Here is a 21,496-nt window from a genome sequence, read left to right as displayed (position 1 = left end):
ATTATAAAATAAATAAATTTTATGGTTTTAATTATTTTTGTAATTAAATTAAATTTTTTATTTAATTATTTTAATTAAATAATTTATAATTGTAATTATGTAATCAAAAATAAAAAAAAATTATTTCTTTATAAATTTATTTTTGTTTAATATAATAAATTTACTTAAACAAATATTTATTATAATTTTTTTTATTATAATTAAATATAATAAGTTTATACATTTTTATTTATTTAATCACAATAATTTTTTTTACTAATCACTATCAACTAATTTTGTAAAAAAAAAATTGTTAAAGAGATTTTTTCCTAATTACGAAGAACACATTTTATACTAATCCTATGAACTAATTTTGTTCTTCACAAGCTGTTTTCTTTTGAATGGTTTCAGTGCCCACTGCTTCCAACATTAAAATCATTATTATTTCTTTTCAGAAGAATTCCTTCAAATTATATGTCATTTATACTTTCTTACAGTTCATTATTAAATGGGGACAACAATTCTCATTGGGACAAGCACTTGGAGGCCACATGAGAAGACACAGAACTTCCATTATTGAAGATGTTTCTTCAGTTAAACATGTTGCAGGAGTACCATTTTGAAATGAACTTACCTACTATCGGAAAAAATATTTACTCACAATTCATAATTTCTGGTTATAAAATGTTGTGGTATTCAAGAATAGAATAAAATATTTACTGCACGAGTGTACCATTTGTGGACAATGACGGGACAAGCACATGCAGGCCACATGAGAAGAGACAGAGCTTCCATTAATGAAGATGCTTCTTCAGTTAAACATGTTGCAGAAGTACCCATTTTGAAAAGAACTTACCTACTCATTTTTAATATTTAATCTAATTAATATAGTGAATAATTACCTTTTGTCTTTTAATTTAGTTTGTTATTTAATGATTTTTTTTAATGTAAGTGAAGTGGAGTAAAGGGAGCTAGAATATGTGGGTTGAGTGATGGAGTGATGAAATTGTGATAGAATGGTGGGAGATATTAGTGAAGATATGTGACAACAAATTCGGTCACTCTTGAAAAAATTATTAGCTTATCAAACTAAAGCCTTACTACTTGTTAACACGTGTTTCCTTTTATATATACTTGCAGAATTAAATGAAATGAATGTTCAGAAAAACTAATAACGAAACACTAAATAATATATTATACCAAAAATTATACACATTTAATCAGATCTGCGACAAAAATATTTGTATCCCATTTTCCAAATGGGATAATCAAATTTATAAGTATCGCATGTCCAAATGCGATAAATAAATTTTCAATACGTATCGGCTCTCTATATTTGATATAGAGTATATAGGATATCCATATCTGACCGATGTATATATTTTCATACATCTATTTTTCCTTTTTTCACAAATTTTGTTTATTAAATTATATAAATTATTTTTCAACATTATAAATTATATTAAATATTTATAAATTAATGAAAATTTATACAAAAATTACAAAAAAGAATATATAAACTAATAGAATAATTAAAAAGTCAATGTAAAATAAATTTTAAAACCATCAAAGTGAATATCGGATGTGGAGTACTCAGAAACTTAATGAAAATAAAGGAAATAATGGAAAGAAACAAAAAAGAAGAAGTGCAATTTAAACGGGGTGTAGGGATGCATGTTTGCTAATAGAAGAAATGGGGTATATGGTTTTAATGCTGTATAGAATTTTGTAATAAACATAAAATTATTGTATAAACATCTCATTAATTAGGAGTATTTTAGAAAATTGAAGATACAAGATTGATTAAAAGGTTGGGGGTGTTGCTCCCTACACCTCCCCAAGTGGGACTTTTACCTCCCCGTTAATTTAATTTATTTCAAAAATATTCTACACCTCCCCACTATTTTCTTCATTCCAAAAATACCCTACACCTCCCCACTTAACAATCTTTCTCTTTTTCTCTCTACATTAATAGAACATTCATGTGTTTCAGATTTGAATTTGTAACATACTACAAAATATAAAATTCAGAGGTTCAATATTAGTACTTTTACCATTTCCATTTTATAAAATTAAAAGTTAGATGCAAATACAAAATAATAAACATAATAATATTAATAGTAAATAATGATATATTATTATTATTATTATATACTAACTTTATAATGACGAAAAAACTAAATAAATTTTAAATCTTTAACAAATATTTTTTTTTATATTTTAAGTATTTAATAATATTTTTATATTATTTATCTAATAAATTAAATATAATGTTAAAAGTTATAGATATTATATGTAAAAAAAAAGATACATGTATATAAACATTTTTCTAGAAATTTAGAACAAAATTTTACCATTTATTAAGTAATTTGAAAAGAAAAAAATATATTGAACAACGAAAATAAGATTGAATCAAACTTATTTAAGAAAATATAATCTAACTTCAAATTTAAGTCATGTAAATGCTCCATTAATGAGCCATGTAAATGCTCCATTAATGTAGAGAGAGAAAGAAAAAGATTGTTAATGATAGTGGGGAGGTGTAGGATATTTTTGGAATAAAGAAAATAGTGCGGAAGTGTAGAATATTTTTGAAATAAATTAAATTAATGGGGAGGTACAAGTCCCACTTGAGGAGGTATAGGGAGCAACACCCAAAGGTTGGAGGTATAAAGTGAAGCAAAGTAATAGTTAAAGTGAGCCCAACACAGGTCCTAAATCAGTAATGGGTCCATAGCTCCGAGGTAGAGCATTTGACTCCCTGTTAATGTCATGTTTTTGTTATTTTTTCATTTTCTCACATAGGCCATAAGAACGAGCCCAGCTCGAGATGGTAATGCAAACGGAGCCCAACTGAAGATGGTAATGCAAACGAAGCCCAAAACTGGCCCGAAATTTCGTCATCACGGCTTGTATCAAAATCCCGTTCTCAAGATTGATTCCTGTACCTCCATAATTGTATGCTGCACACCATGTGCTTGAGAAAATTTCAGTGTTACTTTCTACTTTACGACTTATACTTAGTTTATATATTCTAGAATATAAATTACATAATCTAAAATATACTTGTTTTAATAGAAAAACAAGATAAAGAGTGAAAGAGAGAAGTGCGCAGGTGGAAAAAAGAAGAAAGATACACTGATAAAAAAGAAAAAGATAAAAACAAATAGATATTTTACAACTCCATTAGATTACATATCGAGATGTGAAACCTCTCAATTATCCTAGGCTGATCAGCAGTGGTATGTGTTCCAAAAAAATATATCATATTTTAATTTTGTTTATTTGTAATATTTAGAAATATTCTTCTCTATCAAGTTGTTTATCTCATTGGCTTTGAACAACACCTTCAGAATATTTTTTAGAATAAATAATATAAAAAAATAAAAATAGCTCATGTGTCAATTAATAATTTAAAAAAAAAATATGGTATGCTTTAATTAAATTCTCCATAAAAACAATTTAGGAGAGAAAAAAAAAAGAAGAAAAAAATAAATTAATATTTATATAACTCAAAATTAATTAAGGCCAATATATGAGAACTCTCTCGTATAATTCCTCTAAATTAGCACATTTAACCCGTTTACAAATTAGTTAATTTAATTTATATGAAAATTTTAATTATAATTGTTTTCATATTTTTTTTTTCTTCTTTGAGTATATTTTTGGTAATGTTGTTTAAACATATATGAAGTAATTGCTATCAATTAGTTTGTGGTAATTTTAATTAAAAAAAAATTATTATCTCTTGAAAAATTCTGAGGAAGAAATTCGTACAAGTATATAATATCATTACAAACATAAGGAAGTTGGAGGAAGATGAAAATTCTAAATTGGACAAACACAATGAGAATTTATGAAGTATATATGATAAAGAAATTTCTACACGTTCTCAAAAGTGCAAACATTAACGACTTTTGAGATTTGAAATTAGCAAAACACTATGAGATGTAAGGTGGAACTTATCTCTCTCGTATCATATGAGATGAGATTGTATATAATTTTAAGGTAATTGCTTGATTTATACGTCAAGTTTGAACCAAGTTATTTTCACTTTTGATGTTAGGTTGTTGTGGTTTGGTATTAAGAGTTCGATCAATGCATACGTTAAGACTCATTACATCAAAGCTTTCAAAATCATATTAACACTCATTATAATACTTAAACTATTACACTAATTAGGAAGAGGTGAACATTAATCTTTATGCAATGAACATTTTATCTCAGTTTGTGTTTGTGAAAGTATTATGTGTAAATGATTAATATAGTATAATAATTGGAATCATTTATCTAAAGCTCCTCGTCACTCTCGTAGTCACAAAATTCATGTTTTCAGTTCATATTACAGACGACAACACAGAAGCATATGCACGACAAGTGGGCAGAGTGCAAGACAGGTATTTATTTAATTAAATAATTAATTACCAGTTAGAAACAAAAAAAAAAGTTTATTTATTTAAAATTAAAAAAGTTTTGGTCCTTTTAAATTAAGTATTAGGCGCTTAATTATTTTCCTTGAGTAAGGAAATATAATAGGAATTAGAATATTGTAAAAAATGTAAAATTAGCAAAGGGGAGTTTGCAAAAGAATTATAGCGCACCGAGTCAGCATCCAATAATCCCGTCCCAATTTGATGGTGTCGGTGATTCACCAAAATCCCTTTTCCGTTCTTTCTCTCTCTCAATTCCCAACCCATTATACTCATTTATTCATTCCTTCCCAATCTCTTTCTTTTCTTTCTCAAATTCCGTTTCTTTTCTCTGCACGCTCCGGTTAAAAGGCAAAACAAATTCCGATGGCTTCGCGGCGCCTCCGGGACCTCCAATCCCAAGCGGCGAACAAGATCTGCGTAGACTGTTCCCAGAAGAATCCGCAATGGGCTTCGGTGTCTTACGGAGTATTTATGTGCTTAGAGTGCTCCGGCAAGCACCGCGGCCTCGGGGTTCACATCTCCTTTGTTCGATCCGTTACCATGGATTCCTGGTCCGAAATCCAGATCAAGAAGATGGAAGCTGGAGGCAACGACAAACTCAATGCCTTCCTCGCGCAATACGGCATCGCCAAGGAAACCGACATCGTCGCCAAGTACAATTCCAACGCCGCCTCCGTCTACCGCGACCGCATCCAGGCCATCGCCGACGGTCGCCCCTGGCGGGATCCCCCCGTCGTCAAGGAGAGCATCCGCTCCTCCGCCTCCAAGGGGAAGCCGCCCCTTTCCACCAGCAACAACGGCGGCTGGGATAATTGGGACACGGACGACGGGTTCGGATCGGCTCGGGGCGGCTCTGATCTGCGGCGGAACCAGTCCACCGGCGATGTCAGGGGGTTCGGCGGCGGCGGGAGCGTGGCGAGGTCGAAGTCGACGGAGGATATGTACACGCGCGCACAGCTGGAAGCCTCTGCTGCCAATAAGGAAGATTTCTTCGCGAGGAAGAGGGCGGAGAATGAGTCCCGACCGGAGGGGCTTCCGCCATCGCAGGGTGGCAAGTACGTCGGGTTCGGATCTAGCCCCGCCCCGAGCCAAAGGGCTAATCAGCAAAGCGATTATTTATCTGTCGTTTCTCAGGTTACCATCGTAACTGTTTATTCTATTTTTTGAATGGGAAACTGTTTCTTAATATTAATATATATGGTTGAGACATGTTCTATTATATTGATGTATTTTCTGTGTTTAGGGATTCGGTAAATTATCGTTGGTTGCTGCTTCTGCGGCTCAGTCTGCTGCCAATGTTGTTCAAGCCGGGACAAAAGAGATCTCTGCTAAGGTAGTGTTTGGTTTTTCTGCTTAAATTATCGTGTACAAAACTTATATATGATTTCATGTATTAGATATAGGCATTTTTGCTATCTTAGTTAGCCAGTTGAAAAACGATATAACGAAGAAATACGTGAGATTGAATGGTATTGAGAACAATATGCAACGAGGGGTTACTGATTTACGACATGCTGAGTTTAAACATAGCGTAAGACAATTTCCAAATTCTTTCTAGCTAGTTTCATGCAAGTATATTTACAACTTAATAATTGGTATTATTTAAATCCTTCATCTGTTTTTTATTGTAGGATAGGGGATGGGATCCTGTTATCTTGTTCAGGTTATAGAATCTTTGGAGTTTATAACAAAAATACTCAATCAGATAAAAATACTCTTTAACTTTTCCGTGTATTTATTATTGTGTCATTTTCTCAATGTAAGTAATGCGCTATTAATTACTATTAATTGTATATAAGAGTATGCAAAAAATAATTCAAAAATTTGAAAAATTATTAGCTTGAAGCAGAAAGAAAAAATTAAAATGACTATTATTTTGAAAGAGCGGGACAATATTTTGTCCATACTCGTTTACAAGGTATTTTCAAATATGAAAATTAACATGTGCTGGTACCTCCATACCATGTGAAAGGACCCGTAACATGCTTCTGAAATTCGAAGACCTTTTTCTTTCTCTTCATATTTATTCTTAAGCTTGTTTCAGAAATATTACATTTTCTGAATTCAGTTGTTTTTGGGATAAACTATTTGCAATTTCAGTTATATGTATGGGAAAATAACTTAGTTTGTAAATTTTTTTTTTTTTTTTGAAAAAAATAGTTGTTTAAATAAATTTAAAACATTATAGATTATGATTATTTTTCAGCGGTTACTTTTTCCCTCTCAGCTTAATAATTCTCTTTTCCTTGTATGAAAGCTGATTTTTTCTTCTTTTTCTAAACAAGATTAATGATTTTAAAACTACTATTTAAAAGAATTTCTTAGATAAAGTTTAATTCTCACTATAATCAATTATAGCTATAATTAATTTTAATTACTAAAATGATTTAATTTTTGCGTTTATCCCAAACTCACTCTTATTATATATGTTCATAGTTTCTAGGATAAAGGATATTGGATCCTGCCAATTGTAACTCAGAGTATTATTGTTATTTGGACCCTTCATACTTTATACTTTATGCATTAAGTAGCACCCAGCCGTGGCCCGGCTTCATGCTGCTGAAAAATGAATACATTTTAGATTTAATTTCACCTCTCTTTCTCTTCAAATCCCCTCATTTCCACTCCACCACACAGTTTATACTTATTGAGAAAAACAATTACTCTATACATGCCTAATACGGCAATACTAATGGATGATTAAAATTTAAAAATGTGATGTAGCTTAAACCTAATTATTACCCTAAAAAACCTTTCTATTTCCATCTGTCAATCTTTTTTATTTCAAACTATAATTAAAATTGACAAAAGACATGTCATTACAAATTCATTACATTCTCTCCTCCCCCTCCCTCCCCCACTTTTGCATTGGAGTTTTACTTTAAAGGTATTACCTATATTTTAAGTTTAAGTTATTCGGGAAGAGAAAATTGTGGTGTATTAGATAAAGTTGATTTTTTCTTTCAACCTACATCGCGGATGCCTTATGAATAAAATTGATTAATAACTACTTTCACACTTTTTGCAAAATTTTAAGAATAAAATTGATTGGTAACACACTTTTGGCAAAAAATTATGAATGTGATTGATTGGTAACTGTTTTCATTCTTCTGGCAAAATTTTCTGATGCCTGCTTTTGCAAATGGTTTTTGTAAGAATAGTATTATAAATGAGCTTTGCTTGAGGTGACCTGGTGATCGTGTTTGTGAGTGAATGTTCGTAGTGATAACAAAAGGTGCCGAGGGAGTTAGAATCTTGGATGTACTGTGATTAGAACATGTGCATTTTGGTTGATTGCATGTAGAATATTGCGTTTCTGATTGGGTGTCAGAATTGTCATATGCTAACTAGATTGGCATTGTTGAAGATGGTAGGTAAACAACTCTTTCTTTAGATTTGCAATGAGGTATTGAAGTTTGCTTGGGTTTTCATACTGCTTGCTATCATTTGTTTTGTATCGGGATTGAGTCACGAGGTTTGGACTTTTTGGCATGTGTCATTGGGCCAAGGAGTTGTGTATATTGTAAATCTCATTCTATGGTTTGTTCTGTTCAAAGTAAGGTGGAAAAAGGCAGGAATATGATTACTTATCAAACTTCTCCCGGCAATTTTGTTATTTGCATTTCGTGGTTATTCAGTTCCCGAATTAACTGTATTTCTTGTTTCAGGTAAAAGAGGGTGGTTATGATTACAAGGTCAATGAAACTGTAAATGTTGTCTCTCAGAAGACATCAGAGATTGGACATAGGACATGGGGTATAATGAGAGGGGTCATGGCAATGGCTACGCAAAAGGTTGAGGAATACACTAGAGATAGCCCCAATTCGACATCTGAAAAACAAAATGAAGCTGATAAAAACGGTTTCTATCAGGAGTATAATCGAGAGAACAAAGGCTGGAATTCTTCTACCAGAGAAGGGCAACAGTCTACGGGTGGACAAACTAATTCTTATCATTCAAGCTCTTGGGATGATTGGGGCCACAAAGATCCTAGGAAGGAACATCCTGCTAAAGGATCGTCTCATCAGTCATCAGGTGGGCTATCCGATGCTTATAACACTAGCTCTTGGGATGATTGGGACCATGAAGACGCAAGGAAGAAAGAAGCAGCTAAAGGATCAGCTTCCAATAGCAGTGATGGTTGGGCTGGTTGGGATAATGCCAAAGATGATGGATTTGATGATTTCTATGGGAATGCATCTAATAATAAAGCTGCTGGTCATAATGATAAGGCGGGTGTTGCCTGGACAGGAGGAGGTTTTCACTAAGGTTTGTATCAGACGGTTCAACTGAAGGGGGACAGGTAAGTAGATAAAAGAAGAATCCACTGAAAATTTTCAATTTTGTTTGAATGATTGCATTTGGAAACATTTTTATTAGCGCAGTACGGTTGTTTACTACAAAAGTAATCTTCACAACCCAGAATCTTCTTTCTGTGCCATTAGAAACATTATCTCTCATGGCCCATGCATCAATGATTGATTACCCTTTTTAATTTTAGCCAGCATCACTTCCGAACCTTTTGACTTCCCAATTTGTGTTACTTGTTACTTGTTTGTGTGTTGGAAAATGTAATGTGGTCAGCATCTTTATTTTTTGAATTCGTTTTTTTTTTCTTTTTTTCATTTATTGAGTTTAATGTTTAAAATCTTTGTTGTAACTGATTTCAAGTGCACACGTACTACAATTGGACTTTTTATATATATCTTGAACCGGGTTTGACCTTATCTATATCATCAGGATCAAAGTTTTGTTGTAAATGACAACAATACAGTACCTATTGGATGATGGCATGCGAGCTGAGCAGGGATGCTGTTTAACCTATTGTTGTGACCTGATTGTCAACTATAAGTTCTTTGGTCACTATTGAATTCATGCCCCATTTGTGCTGGAAGAATGATTTTTTGAGGTTAGCCTAGTGTCTTGCAAGTCTTTCCTTTTCATTTTTCTCCCTCCCTCACTTGTGTAATTTTTATGCATTCTTTTGGGGACTTCTGTACGGTTGGAAACGTAGTTATATATGTACAAGTGTCTAAAGAAAGAAGGGCAAATTGCCCAAATTTATATTTACTTCTACCTGGAAGTGTGATGAAACTATTCTGTCACGAGAATTTCATATTTCTTGAGTTTATAACAACTTAATTTGCCTTTTTTTTGTGGTTTTACTTGCGCTACATTGAAGACGTGGTTCTTGTTTATTATTTCCACATAATTTGTCACGATCCCACGTGTTTATTGCATGGTTGATTCTGCATACATGTTCAAAATATGTATTATGAAGATTTATTCATAAAAAAAGTCAGATGTTACTATATATGTTATCATGTTACAGTCTCTCATCTCTGCAGGTTTCTTTTATTAACTTTACACAGTAGAAAATAATTTAAGGTACTATTTTTCTCCTAATTAATTTTTTTTTTGGCGTGATGAAATCAGTTTTGTTTTATTAAGAATTTGTTACGGTATAATGAAAACCCATATTTCGTCCAATAATCTATCATTTCAAGTATCAGTTATATATTTATTATAATTTATTATTTATTGTTATTTATTACGAATTATTTTATTATTATTTATTATATTTTTTACATAATTTGTTATTTATATTTATTATCATTATGTTTGTAAATGTAACACCTCAATTAAGTAGGCCATCTATTAGTTAACGTATTACAAATTTAGTATTAAGTATAATCAAACTTAGAAGTATATAATATTTATTTAAAGTCTTTTATAAGAAATCATAATTTAAAACTTTTATACATATAAATTTTCATAAATAAGGAAGATTTATATATCAAACTTACAAATTCAAGGCTCTGTTCGGATGGTAAGATTTGGGGGAGATGATTTGAGTGGATTTGAGGGTAATTTTTGTTGTTGTTTTTTTAGTGGATTTGTGGGTAATTGAGACTGGATTTGAGGATAAAGTTTGTGAGAATTAATGTGAGATTTGATTGATGTGATAGATTTAAAAATTTTGTTTAATGGGTATAAATTAAAGATTACCAAAATATCTCTAATTATTAAAATAATATGAAATGATAGTTATTAATTTTATATTTAATTGTAAAAATATTTATGAAGAATAAAAAATTAAAAATAATAATTAAAATTATTTTTTAAAAAGTATGCAGATTGTGGTTATTAAAATACACATAAAAAAACAAAAAAAAAATGTATAGTTTTTCATTGTAAAGAGGTGAAATTTGCATGAAGTGAGGGGACAAATATGACTTTTCATTCACAATCCTTCCAAATCGCGGCACATTAGTGAGTGATGAAAAAGTTATTCATCCTGCAAATCATCTCAAATCAGTCTACACAAATCTTTTAAAACGAACACGTTGCTCACAAATCTGAGTGAAAAGTGAATCGATTCATACAAACAGAACATTAGTGTTATTATTGGTTCTCACCTTTTTCACTTCTATTATATTTTTCTCATGTATAATTTATAGTGGTAATGTGGTGAATTAATATGTAATTGAAATTTCCACTAAAAAATAAAACTATTGACCAGCAAACTTTTTTTGGTAATCATCAAAAATAAAAATTAAAAAAATATAAAATTCGTAAGTATTTATTAATAAATTTTAGGCTTAAATCCTTAATCGGTCCCCATGTTAAGCAGTTTAGTACCCCTTTTAAAAGTGTATACATTGGTCCCCATGTTTTGTAATTTGTGTCAATTTAGTCCCTTTGAACCATCAATTTGACTTGAAAATTGCAAGTGGACAAGTCATTTTGAGTTGCTAACATGTTTATTAACTGTTTGAACGTTTGGACACCTTCCAATTGTTGTTACAAACTTATTTAGGTATCATTAATTTACTAAATTGACACAAATTACAAAACATGGGGACCAATGTATACACTTTTTAAAAACGGATAATAAACTGAAAATTCCCTCTTAACATAGAGACCAATTAAGGATTTAAGCCTAAATTTTAATAAAAGATAAAAAATATGTCAATAGTTACTGTCGACGACAAACGTGAGTAATTATTAATTATTAGTTACCAATGAAAAAAATTTATAAAACTCATTAGTAAGATTTTGTTTTCTTTTCCTTTTCCCTTTTTCTTATTCTTCTTCCTTTCCTCTGTTCTTTTTCTTCTTCTTATTCATCTACCTTTTCCTCCATCAACATAGCTCTTCCTTCATTGTTGCTCTATCGTTGCATCGTCACTGTCGCTTCCTTTTTTTTCTCTCCTCTTCCTTCTTCTTCTTTTTCTCTTTTTTTTTCTTTTTTTACTCATTTATAATTAATGTTTAAATATATAGATGAATTTTAAAATATGCAATTATTAGTAAATTTAGAAAATAACATTACTGACGAATCTAATGATTAAATAGTTAAGTCAAAAGCAAAAATTTGACATCATTTTATCAATGAAATTTATCAACTAAAAAATGTCAATTATTAACATTATAATGTATCATTTTTTTTATTATCAATAAAAATTATTTTTTATCTCAAAAATAGTTATACTGATCTGATGGAAGGAAGAAAAATGTGATTAGCATGTTGAAGAGAGAGAGGATTCTCAAAGCCATTGGAAAAGGAAGATCTATGGGTTTCTCCAACTCATGACAACTATAAGTTACAAAGTCAAATCGTTTTCGAGGCACATTATTGTTCTCCATCACTTCTATGACCTCATCACAAAATAATATTCAAGCCCCAGAAATTAAAATTACATTAATAAAACATTATAAAATAATATCGACATAATATGAAAACCATAAAAAAAACTCTATTAAAGTAGGAAGTTGCCGAAAAGATAAAAAGCAAAAAAAAAAAACATTATATATATATATATATATATATATATATATATATATATATATATATATATATATAACTCTAACTTACAAAATAATTAATGAGAAAATAACCGGTTATTGAGATAGATTCACATAACATACTATTATGTGATTTATTTATTTATGTTCTTTTGGATTTATTAAATTAGTTTTGTAATCAACATAGATATAGAAAAGTATTATTTTGGATGAATTTCTTATTTGATCATTGGATTGCAATAGTATATATATATATAAATTGATAGACTAATTGGAAAGAGTTAAAAGGAAATAAACTCTACCAATTTAATATCAATTATTATAATATCAATTATAATAATTGATATTTAACACTAATAATTAAATTAAATAAAGGGAAAGTAAATATACAAGAATTAGCTAATAAAGGCTAATTATTTCAATTTAAAACTAATTATTATAATTGATAATAGATTCCTATAACAAAAATTTTAATGTCATCTAAATCATAATTGATTTAGAAAGTATTAATTATGGTGTAATATCGATACGATGAAGATAATGTTTTTTACAATATAAAAATGAATACAATTTAAAATTTGACATTTTATATATATAATATGCATACTCATTACTAACAAACGCTAAAATCATAAGTGTTACGATGGTTCAAACAATAATCAATCAAGTTTTTCAAAATTGTGATCGTATGACTTATTATAATGCTAGTGTAATACTCTAAAATTTAAGATATCAATTATATTACAAATCATTCAAATAATTTCTATAACATTTATAATATATAATACAAACTAACTATGTACCAATAAATAAATAAATATATATAATCTAACCATACTTAAATTCAAAAACATATCTTTAATCAATCACAATTTATGCATGAAAATCAAATTTTAGTGACCAGATCGCTTTCATATCTAAGTCATTTATAAAAAAAATAGATATATCAAAATCATAAATAGCATTCAAACATATCTTGATCAAAATTTAGTGACCACATCACTTTCATATCTAAGTCATTTATAAAAAAAATAATTATATCAAAATTCAAACATATCTTGATAGAATTCTTGTATGAAAACCATAAGTCATCTATAAATAAATAGTTATATCAAAATTATCAAAAAAAAAGTTCTTACCTTTATCCTTAGAGCAATTTTTCAAAAATCCAAACAAGAAGGTCACTCTGACCGATAAAGTTGAGACAATAATTTTTCTTAACTAATCCCATCATATATTAATGACAAAACTATAAGAAAAAAAGAGAAGAAAACATCTATAAAATAAGCAAAATTTTACTTTCATTAAAAATTTGATGGGGGTAGAATTGTTTTATATATGTATATCAGTTATGGGTGTTATAAAATTCGTAAAGAAATGAGATATGAAGAGAAAAAATAAAAAAAAATTATCGGTGTTATTCGAAAAGAAATGAAATATGAAGAGAAAAAAAGAGAGTGTTTTTAAGTAAAAATAAAATTTGAGGACCTAAAAAGTAAATTGTGATAAAACATTGACGGAAAAACTTAGTATTTAGATCCTTTCATGAGGTTGTCATGATTGTCTATTAGAAGAAAAAAGAGTTATGATGATGCAAGAATATAATCAAATAAGGATAAATAAAGCTTTGATTTCGATGGATATAAAAGAATTGGAAAAGGAAGTCTTTGCTTAATGGAATCAAAGAAGTTATTTTCAAAATGTTTGAAATGGGAGTTAAATTGTTGAATTAACCTCATTTTCCTATTATTTTCTCAGTTTTATGTTACAAAAATACTGTAATTTTCCTTTTACCAAATTTACTGATATGGGCTGATTTTGAAAAAATTACCTAAATGGATAAAAACCGTATTTTTTAAACACGACTTTATATTATTAGAATTGGTGAAATCGTATTTTAACTTACATATATATTATTTGGTTTTACGACTTCAAATTCCTATTTTTTATTCTTATTTTCCTTTTAAATTCTTTTTTATGTTTTTTTAGTTTATATATAAACTTATCTTAATTTTAAACTATTTCTTACCATTATAGATATAAATGAATAAATTTGTATTAATATTTTAAAATATTTCTTAATATTATCTTAACTTTAAACTATTCTTTTCTATTATAAATAATTTAGACTTTGTGTATATTCATTTTTCTTAATAAATAAGTTTTATAAATATAATTAGGATAATAAAATTATCTAAAATTGTAAAAAAAAACTTTTATATAAAATACAAAAATAGCAATTTTTAAGGAGTAAAGTGAATTAAAACATTATTTGTAAGTCATTAATTAAATTATTAAGATATAATTCAAAATAAAAAATATATGATTGTATAAAAATTTAAGAAAAGATAAAAAATTTTATTAACCATAATATAAAGAAATAGTTTAAAATTAAGATAATTTTGTATAAAAACATAGAAAACATAAAAAATAAAAATTAAATAAAGAATAAAAAATAAGAAAGTCGTATGCTAACACCATAAGTTAAAAATTATGAACATAATAATAAAGAGAGAAATCGTTAGTAGAAATGACAACTTCACGTAAAACTAAAAGTTGCATGTTATTTTTATAGTTTAAAATTGTGTTTGGAAATCAAGACTTTATTTTATTTATGTAATTTTTGCAAAATCTGTCTATATCAGTAATTTTAATAAAAATAGTCACACTATTTTTGTAAAATGAATCTATTTTCTCTCATTTCTTTTAATCTAAACAACTTATTTTCCTTTTTTTTTCTTTTTTCAAATTCATCCTCCAAAATTTATATTAAAAAAAATTAAGTAAAAATGATTCGGAGAGAATATTTAAGTATTTTTCAAATTTGTTTCGTATATTTTCATATAAATAATAAAAGTATATATTATAAGGACATGATATTTTCATAATTTTTTTAATAACTTTTAATAATTATTATTATTTTATTAATTGATATATTTAAAACAGACTAATTACAAATTTCACTGATCAGTTGTAAAAAAATTATAAAAGAAAATTATTAAAGATACAATTTTTTTTTCATATTACACGGCACTGTCATTGGCAATTGAAATTCCTACTCCATGAGAAGAATCAGCATTATTGACTGTGCCATACTCATCATGGACCTTGTATATAGGAGCATCATCTACCAATGTCACATCGTGTTGTTGAATAACCAATACAGATGACAAAACCTCATGTTCTGATGAAGATAAAACATCTCCAATAGGACCTAATTCAGCATGTTCTGGTTTTCTTTCTGCCAATCCAGCCACCATATTCGATGGGAATCGACCTTTTCCAACAATTATCAGATCATAATCCCCACTTTTTCCTATTATCAATACGTCTTCCACAACGTCCTCACTAAACTTCTCAATGTATTCCACCATGTCATTCAACTTGCTTTGAAACTGCTTAATTGCCTCCTCATCCAACTCCTGTAATTCATTAATCCAAGATAATAATAAGATGAATGTTATTCTAAAATATTTGGTAATCTAAATGTTACCTTTTCTTTCTGGCGATTCATTTTGGCTGTGGAGAAGCTGTAACTATCCTCTTTGTTTTTGTCAGGTGAGAAGTTTAACACAATATTATTATCATCCAACACACCCTTTTCCATAAACCTCACAACACTTATTTTAACTGTTGGGTGTTCAAGCATCTTCTTCCCCAACTCTAGAGCCTCACGATCGTCTGGGCCACCGAAGAAGATGATGCACACTCGTTGATAAACAATGGAATCTGGGGTTGAAGTTTCAGGCAAATTTCCATATCCACGATCCACAAGCACGACCACTGAACAAGGTGCATTCTTAAGTACCTTTTGGTTCACCACTCTCCATTCGTGGCCTGCATTTTCTACCACTTGATATTTCTCGTTGTCCCCATTCACTTCTGTTCTCCACTGTTTGTGGAAGGGCAAAATAATCATGGTCACCATTTTCTCCTCCGCCACGTGGCAAATGTCCTCATGCATGGTGGAGAGAGAAGAAACAGTAGTTGTGGACCGAACCATGACTCGACCTAGTTGAGTGTAGGCTTGAAAGGCTCCTGCAATTCGGTCATGCCACTGGTCACGATGAGAGCGGTTGAAGAAAGGGAAACCATTTCTACGAGCACGTTGAACCATGATGATGGAGGATGAGCGCTCTGTGAGCTCAACAAGGTGCATCATGAACAACTTTGTGAAGGACTTTTTCGTGCTTCGAGTTGATTCAATCAAATTGATGACAGAAGGGATATTGCTTGGCCCATGGAGACAGGCCAAGACTCTGAACTTCTCAACCATTTCCTTTCCAGACCTTGAAGAATTGTCACCCAGCTTTCGCCGGGCTTTCATTGAGTTTCCTCGAGCTGGTTTGTAGATCGCCATTACTATTGGCGTTGTGATGAAGGTTGTAAACAAAGCCATAAGAACTAAGATTGCAAACATTTCATCATTTAAAACCTGAAAACGAAATCATGTCCTCGTTATAGGAGAGTCTTTATAAGTAAACTTTCTTCTCATCTTCTATAAACGATTTCAAAATAACATCACTGTGAATAAAAAATCCTATTAATGAAGATTTCTCATTTCATATCGAAAAGTGCTCGACGAATTCCAATAAAAAAACAGTTCAATAACATTAGAATATATAAGTGTGTATGTCTTTTTCTAAATTTTCTATTTATAATTGACTATTAATTAAGTTATAACATAGTATACTAACTGGCTTCAGCATCCTAATTATCAGCTAATCTCGTCTACTTTTTGAAAGCTAGGAGTGGCAATGCTACATTTGTTTTGAGTTTTTCCTTGTACACAAAAGGAACGGTCATAAATGCTATGAATTCATATTCTTTTGGGCACGCGGGGAATCAATATAAAGTCTTTCTTCACCAGATTATCGTTTAGGGAATCAACCAAAAAAAGTTTAAAAGTAAAAGACTTGCAAATTTGGACCAGTCACAGTTTTGATCAAACTTCCCATCTTATACGACTTGGACTTGGCTAATCAATCGTAACTCTACAACAAAACTGTGACGACAGCAATAGAATACATTTCGGGATTGAAGTTAACCATGTTTTGAAATATTTTACTATTTCCTATCATTTTCCTCACTTATTAACCCATACGCGAAAAAGTCAAACAACTTGCTTGTACAGAAGGGGTGGCTATTCAAGTGAAAGAGTTTGGTATACCTACAAGGTATTCATACTTCTATTTCATGCGTATATAATCATCATCTTTCCATTAGACTAAACTAATGTTTAGTCATGATTCAATCTATAAACCAAAGATTCACTCATCATCGTTCTGATTAAAAGAGACAGGTGATAAAAAAAATAATAATAAAAGACACATATTTATATTTATTTAACACATATTATAAAAATAAAATAATTATAAAAATTAATTTTTATATTTTTAAGGAAATAAAAATAAAACAAAAAGAAGTAAAAAGTTTGTGTATTAATTAAAAAAAAAAAACTAAACATTCTTGTTCACAATCTTATTGCATGGTGTTGTAGGGGCACTGGTATTTTATTCGGGCCACGTGTTATTTAGTCAACAGCCTCCCGCGACATAGACAAGTACTCATGTTTAAAAATTTTATACATATATTATAAGTCAATTGGTATAACTTTCAAGAGATATATAATTTATTAGGAAAGGCAGAAATGAAACTTTAACAAGAGTAAAAGATCTCTCCTAACGTGACAAATTTAAAATTCTGATTGAAAGAGGAGTTGATATTTAATACGAAAAGAGCAAGAGGATCGTGACATTGACACATAGAACAAGATAAAATGCTCGTAAAAATATAAAATTTTATACTTTTTTTGTCTCACTTTTGGTTAAGAATATTCGAAATGGTCTTAATTTTATATTAATTTGTGTTTAATTTAATCTTTTTTTTTCTGTTTAATATAGTCTTAAAAAAACATAGTTTATGTTCAATTTAATCCTTGTTTGTGGTTTACAAAGTTTATAAAAAAGACTCTACTAAACACAAATTACGTTATTTAATTGGACAGAAAAATAAAATAGGGATGATTTCGCCAACGAGAGAAAATAAGATATTTTATCTATTTTTTATTATATGGAGAAAGATTAGTGTATGTGAAAATGAGTATATGTTAATGTAAAAGAAAGTAAGAATAAGAAAAAGAAAGTTACCTTTTTTTCCTTTCCAATATTGAGTACGATAAGCTCAACGAGGCCTTTGGTGTTCATGAGGACGCCAAGTGTGAGCGATTCTCTGGCGGGGATCATGCAGAACATGGCCACCACGAAGGTCCCAAGAATCTTCCCAGCACAAGCCGTGGCTATGACCAGAACCAGAAGACCCCAAGCCGAAGCGCCACGTATGGTAGTTACGTCGGTTTTCAAACCGCTAGAAGCAAAGTAGAGTGGGAGCAACAAACCTAAAACAAAATCCTCGATTCTCTCTGTTAGCTTCTTCGCGAAGTTTCCCTCCTTCGGAATCGTTAGCCCGAACACGAAGGCCCCGAATATGGAGTGAATCCCGATCAGGTCCGTCATAAACCCCGACACCAACACCCCCGCTAGCGTCAAGCAAACATAAAACTCGTCAGCGGCGTCGTTTTCGCCCCTTCTAGCTACAACCTCCATCACCGGTCGGACAGCCACCATCATCAAAACCACGAACGCCAGCCCCGAGAGAAGAACCCACACCGATATCAGAGGACTCTTCTGGGACCCACTGCCATTCCCCGCCAAAGCCACTGCCAACGCGAGCAGAATCCACGCGACCACGTCATTGAACGCCGCCGCCGCCATCGCGGTCTCCCCCACTCGCGTGGTAAGGAGCTTCAGCTCCGCCAGGATGCGGGCGAGCACCGGGAATGCGGTGATGGAAAGCGCCACGCCCATGAAGACGATGAACTGCGCGAAGCCGGGTTCATCTGCGCCTTTAACTGTTTTGCGGAGGATGACGGCGACGCCGATTCCGCAGACGAAAGGAAGAGAGATCCCCACGGCGGCGATGCTGAAGGCTCTTTTTCCGCTCCGACGAATGGAATGGAGATCGAGCTCCAAACCTACGAGGAATAGGAAAAAAAGAAGACCTATGCTTGCGACCGATTCCAGCGTTGGCGTGCTCCATTTAGGGAATATACGATGCAGATAACTTTGGCTTCTTCCCAGTACCGATGGGCCCAGCAAAACTCCACCCTTCAAAGATTAACAAATAATATTAAAACTAATCATACGACAAAACAAAAGCTTAAATAATTACGATCTCTTTGAACTGTTGTGGAACTCTTTCAACTATTGTGCATCAGCGCAGAGTTGTTTGAAATTAATAATATTAATTGGAATGAGTTGGATATACCAGAATCTCAGCAATGACTTTGGGTTGTCGGAGAGGTTTGAGAAGTAAAGCGAGGGAGCGAGTGACGATGAGGACTAAGGTGATTTGAACTATTAGGAGTGGGAAGGCATAATCTAAAGGATTATCACCTTGCCACACTCCATTAGAAGATGTCTTGATGGATGTTATGTTCAACGGCATGGTTGATTGCCGTCACAGTTTCTACGTATACACTATCGTTGAAAGCTAATGTTATATATTCAGAGCCTTTATGCTACTGCCATGAGAACACTTTGACATGTGTGTGTATTTATAGCTGAGGAACAGGGTGACAGATTCTCTTCCGTTTGGATTAAAGTTCTGATGCCGTAGGTAGCTACGTTACTCTCTCTCTCTTTCTCAATCTGTTCAGATTCTTCCCTCCGCTATTATTCTGCGTGGCGGTCATTGAAAAGTCAATGCCTTTGATTTTCATTTTTAATTTTAAATTAAACTACTACTATGGCAAATAAATGTTTTAATTAATAATAACTAGAATTTTCGTGTCGCGCAGATTCATGTTAAGACAAATATATTATTTTTTTTATAACAGTTGAAATTGGGTTGTAATTTACAAGTATCAGAATTGGATGATGGGTTGTTCCTTTAATTATTATTTTTCTGTCACTAAATTTAATATGGTGAGTTTTCTTGGACTAGTCAGATCTTATCCATATCGAATTGGTCTAGTTTATAACGGTTGGATTATTCTGTTTTGGTTTAGATGACTATTGGATTGGTTTAGTCTGGAAGACTATCAAACTCTCAGTGTGATGAATGTGGCGATGTTCTAATGTAGTATGGATGGGTCAATCTGGTCGATATGATTATTGAGTTTATTGATCAGGTTAAATTAAAGATTTTTGAAGATAAATGCAAAAAATTTCTTTATCACAGTTGAGATGCATAAATGTTGTGAACAAAATGGTAAATATATATACCCAAGGGATCCCATATGCAAAAGTATGTACAATAGTCAATGAAGAAAAAAATTTAAAAATTGGACAAGAACATATAAAAAACCATATGCATCTTGACATAGAAAAAGAAAAAACTTCGAAATAAGTAAACTCTAAACACACCTGGGTGCGAAAAAAATTGTGCACCGAGTTTATATTGTATATCCATCAAGTTTGTGCTGATAAGCTTGTTTACCTTGAATTGAGAGACTAAAAACATATTTAACCCTTATTTTTCAAATGATTATCAATAAGACAAAATTTTATATATAAATATTGTTGATAAAATATTCATTGATAATCATCAACGAATATATTTGTCAATAATTAAAAAAAAATAAATCTATTGATAACTATCGATGAATATATCATTAGATAATTTTTAACAAATATATATATATATATATATATATATATATATATATATATTTATATTTGTTTTTGTATAAATTATTTAGTTGCTTATATTTAAATTTTGAATTTTTGATGTCCAATTAAAAAAGTAACTTTTATTTTATTTATTTGTTATGCTGCATAGGTTTTCCTTGAATCAATTCCTATTTTCATATCAGATTAAGATTTGTTAGAAAATTAGAACACATAAATATAAAATTCATTCATTCATACAAAATTATAAAACAAATTTCAACAAAAAAAAGTTTTCATCACCATTTAATATCAACCATCATCTTCGCCTCAAATTTTAAACTAAAAACATTCACACAAACCATTTCCATATTGAACTAACTTGTGAATCCAGAAAAATTAAAAATATTAGAAATAGTAATCTCTAAGAACATTTACCTGCATAAACCATCACAAATCCATGTCCTTGACCAAAACTCAAAGATTCAATCATCTACATTTTTTTATCTTCACCACTATACAGAAATAATTGGTCTATCATTTGAAATGGGTTTCATATAATTAAAATTATTTTTCTCAATAAAATTTAAATGAATGAATGAATTA

At 30.6% G+C, this 21,496-nt stretch overlaps 2 protein-coding genes across 3 annotated transcripts; one reads left to right on the top strand and one right to left on the bottom strand.

Moving 5' to 3' along the window:
• The first annotated feature begins 4,576 nt into the window (after nt 1–4,576).
• LOC106757840 (probable ADP-ribosylation factor GTPase-activating protein AGD6) lies at nt 4,577–9,564 on the top strand. 2 transcript variants are annotated; one of them, XM_014640670.2, is made up of 4 exons: nt 4,577–5,546; nt 5,656–5,745; nt 8,081–8,681; nt 9,153–9,564. In XM_014640670.2, the coding sequence occupies exons 1-3, from the start codon at nt 4,776–4,778 to the stop codon at nt 8,678–8,680; spliced, it is 1,461 nt and encodes a 486-aa protein (XP_014496156.1). In that variant the 5' UTR covers nt 4,577–4,775; the 3' UTR covers nt 8,681; nt 9,153–9,564. The 2 variants fall into 2 exon arrangements, with proteins under 2 accessions (XP_014496156.1, XP_014496155.1); XM_014640669.2 differs by having other exon boundaries at nt 4,579–5,546; nt 8,081–8,715.
• Nucleotides 9,565–15,185: 5,621 nt separating this feature from the next.
• LOC106757218 (cation/H(+) antiporter 20) lies at nt 15,186–19,885 on the bottom strand. Its single transcript, XM_014639839.2, has 4 exons — nt 19,548–19,885; nt 18,371–19,387; nt 15,715–16,656; nt 15,186–15,643 (listed from the first exon to the last, which is right to left on the bottom strand). The coding sequence occupies exons 1-4, from the start codon at nt 19,725–19,727 to the stop codon at nt 15,245–15,247; spliced, it is 2,538 nt and encodes an 845-aa protein (XP_014495325.1). The 5' UTR covers nt 19,728–19,885; the 3' UTR covers nt 15,186–15,244.
• Nucleotides 19,886–21,496: the final 1,611 nt, after the last annotated feature.

Source organism: Vigna radiata, chromosome 3 (genome assembly GCF_000741045.1).
Source record: "Vigna radiata var. radiata cultivar VC1973A chromosome 3, Vradiata_ver6, whole genome shotgun sequence".
NCBI lineage: Eukaryota > Viridiplantae > Streptophyta > Magnoliopsida > Fabales > Fabaceae > Vigna > Vigna radiata.
The sequence above is the reverse complement of the archived record's forward strand: the minus strand, read 5'-3'. Positions and strand labels throughout refer to the sequence as shown.

Bases quoted from the DNA above. Each gene is read 5' to 3' on its own strand.
- LOC106757218 (XM_014639839.2), bottom strand. From the start codon at position 19,727: ATGCCGTTGAACATAACATCCATCAAGACATCTTCTAATGGAGTGTGG. The intron at 16,657-18,370 runs GTAACTTTCTTT...TTTCGTTTTCAG, and splicing joins ATATTGGAAAGGAAAAAAAG to GTTTTAAATGATGAAATGTT. The intron at 15,644-15,714 runs GTAACATTTAGA...AATGAATTACAG, and splicing joins TGAATCGCCAGAAAGAAAAG to GAGTTGGATGAGGAGGCAAT.
- LOC106757840 (XM_014640670.2), top strand. From the start codon at position 4,776: ATGGCTTCGCGGCGCCTCCGGGACCTCCAATCCCAAGCGGCGAACAAG. The intron at 5,547-5,655 runs GTTACCATCGTA...TTCTGTGTTTAG, and splicing joins ATTTATCTGTCGTTTCTCAG to GGATTCGGTAAATTATCGTT. The intron at 5,746-8,080 runs GTAGTGTTTGGT...TTCTTGTTTCAG, and splicing joins CAAAAGAGATCTCTGCTAAG to GTAAAAGAGGGTGGTTATGA.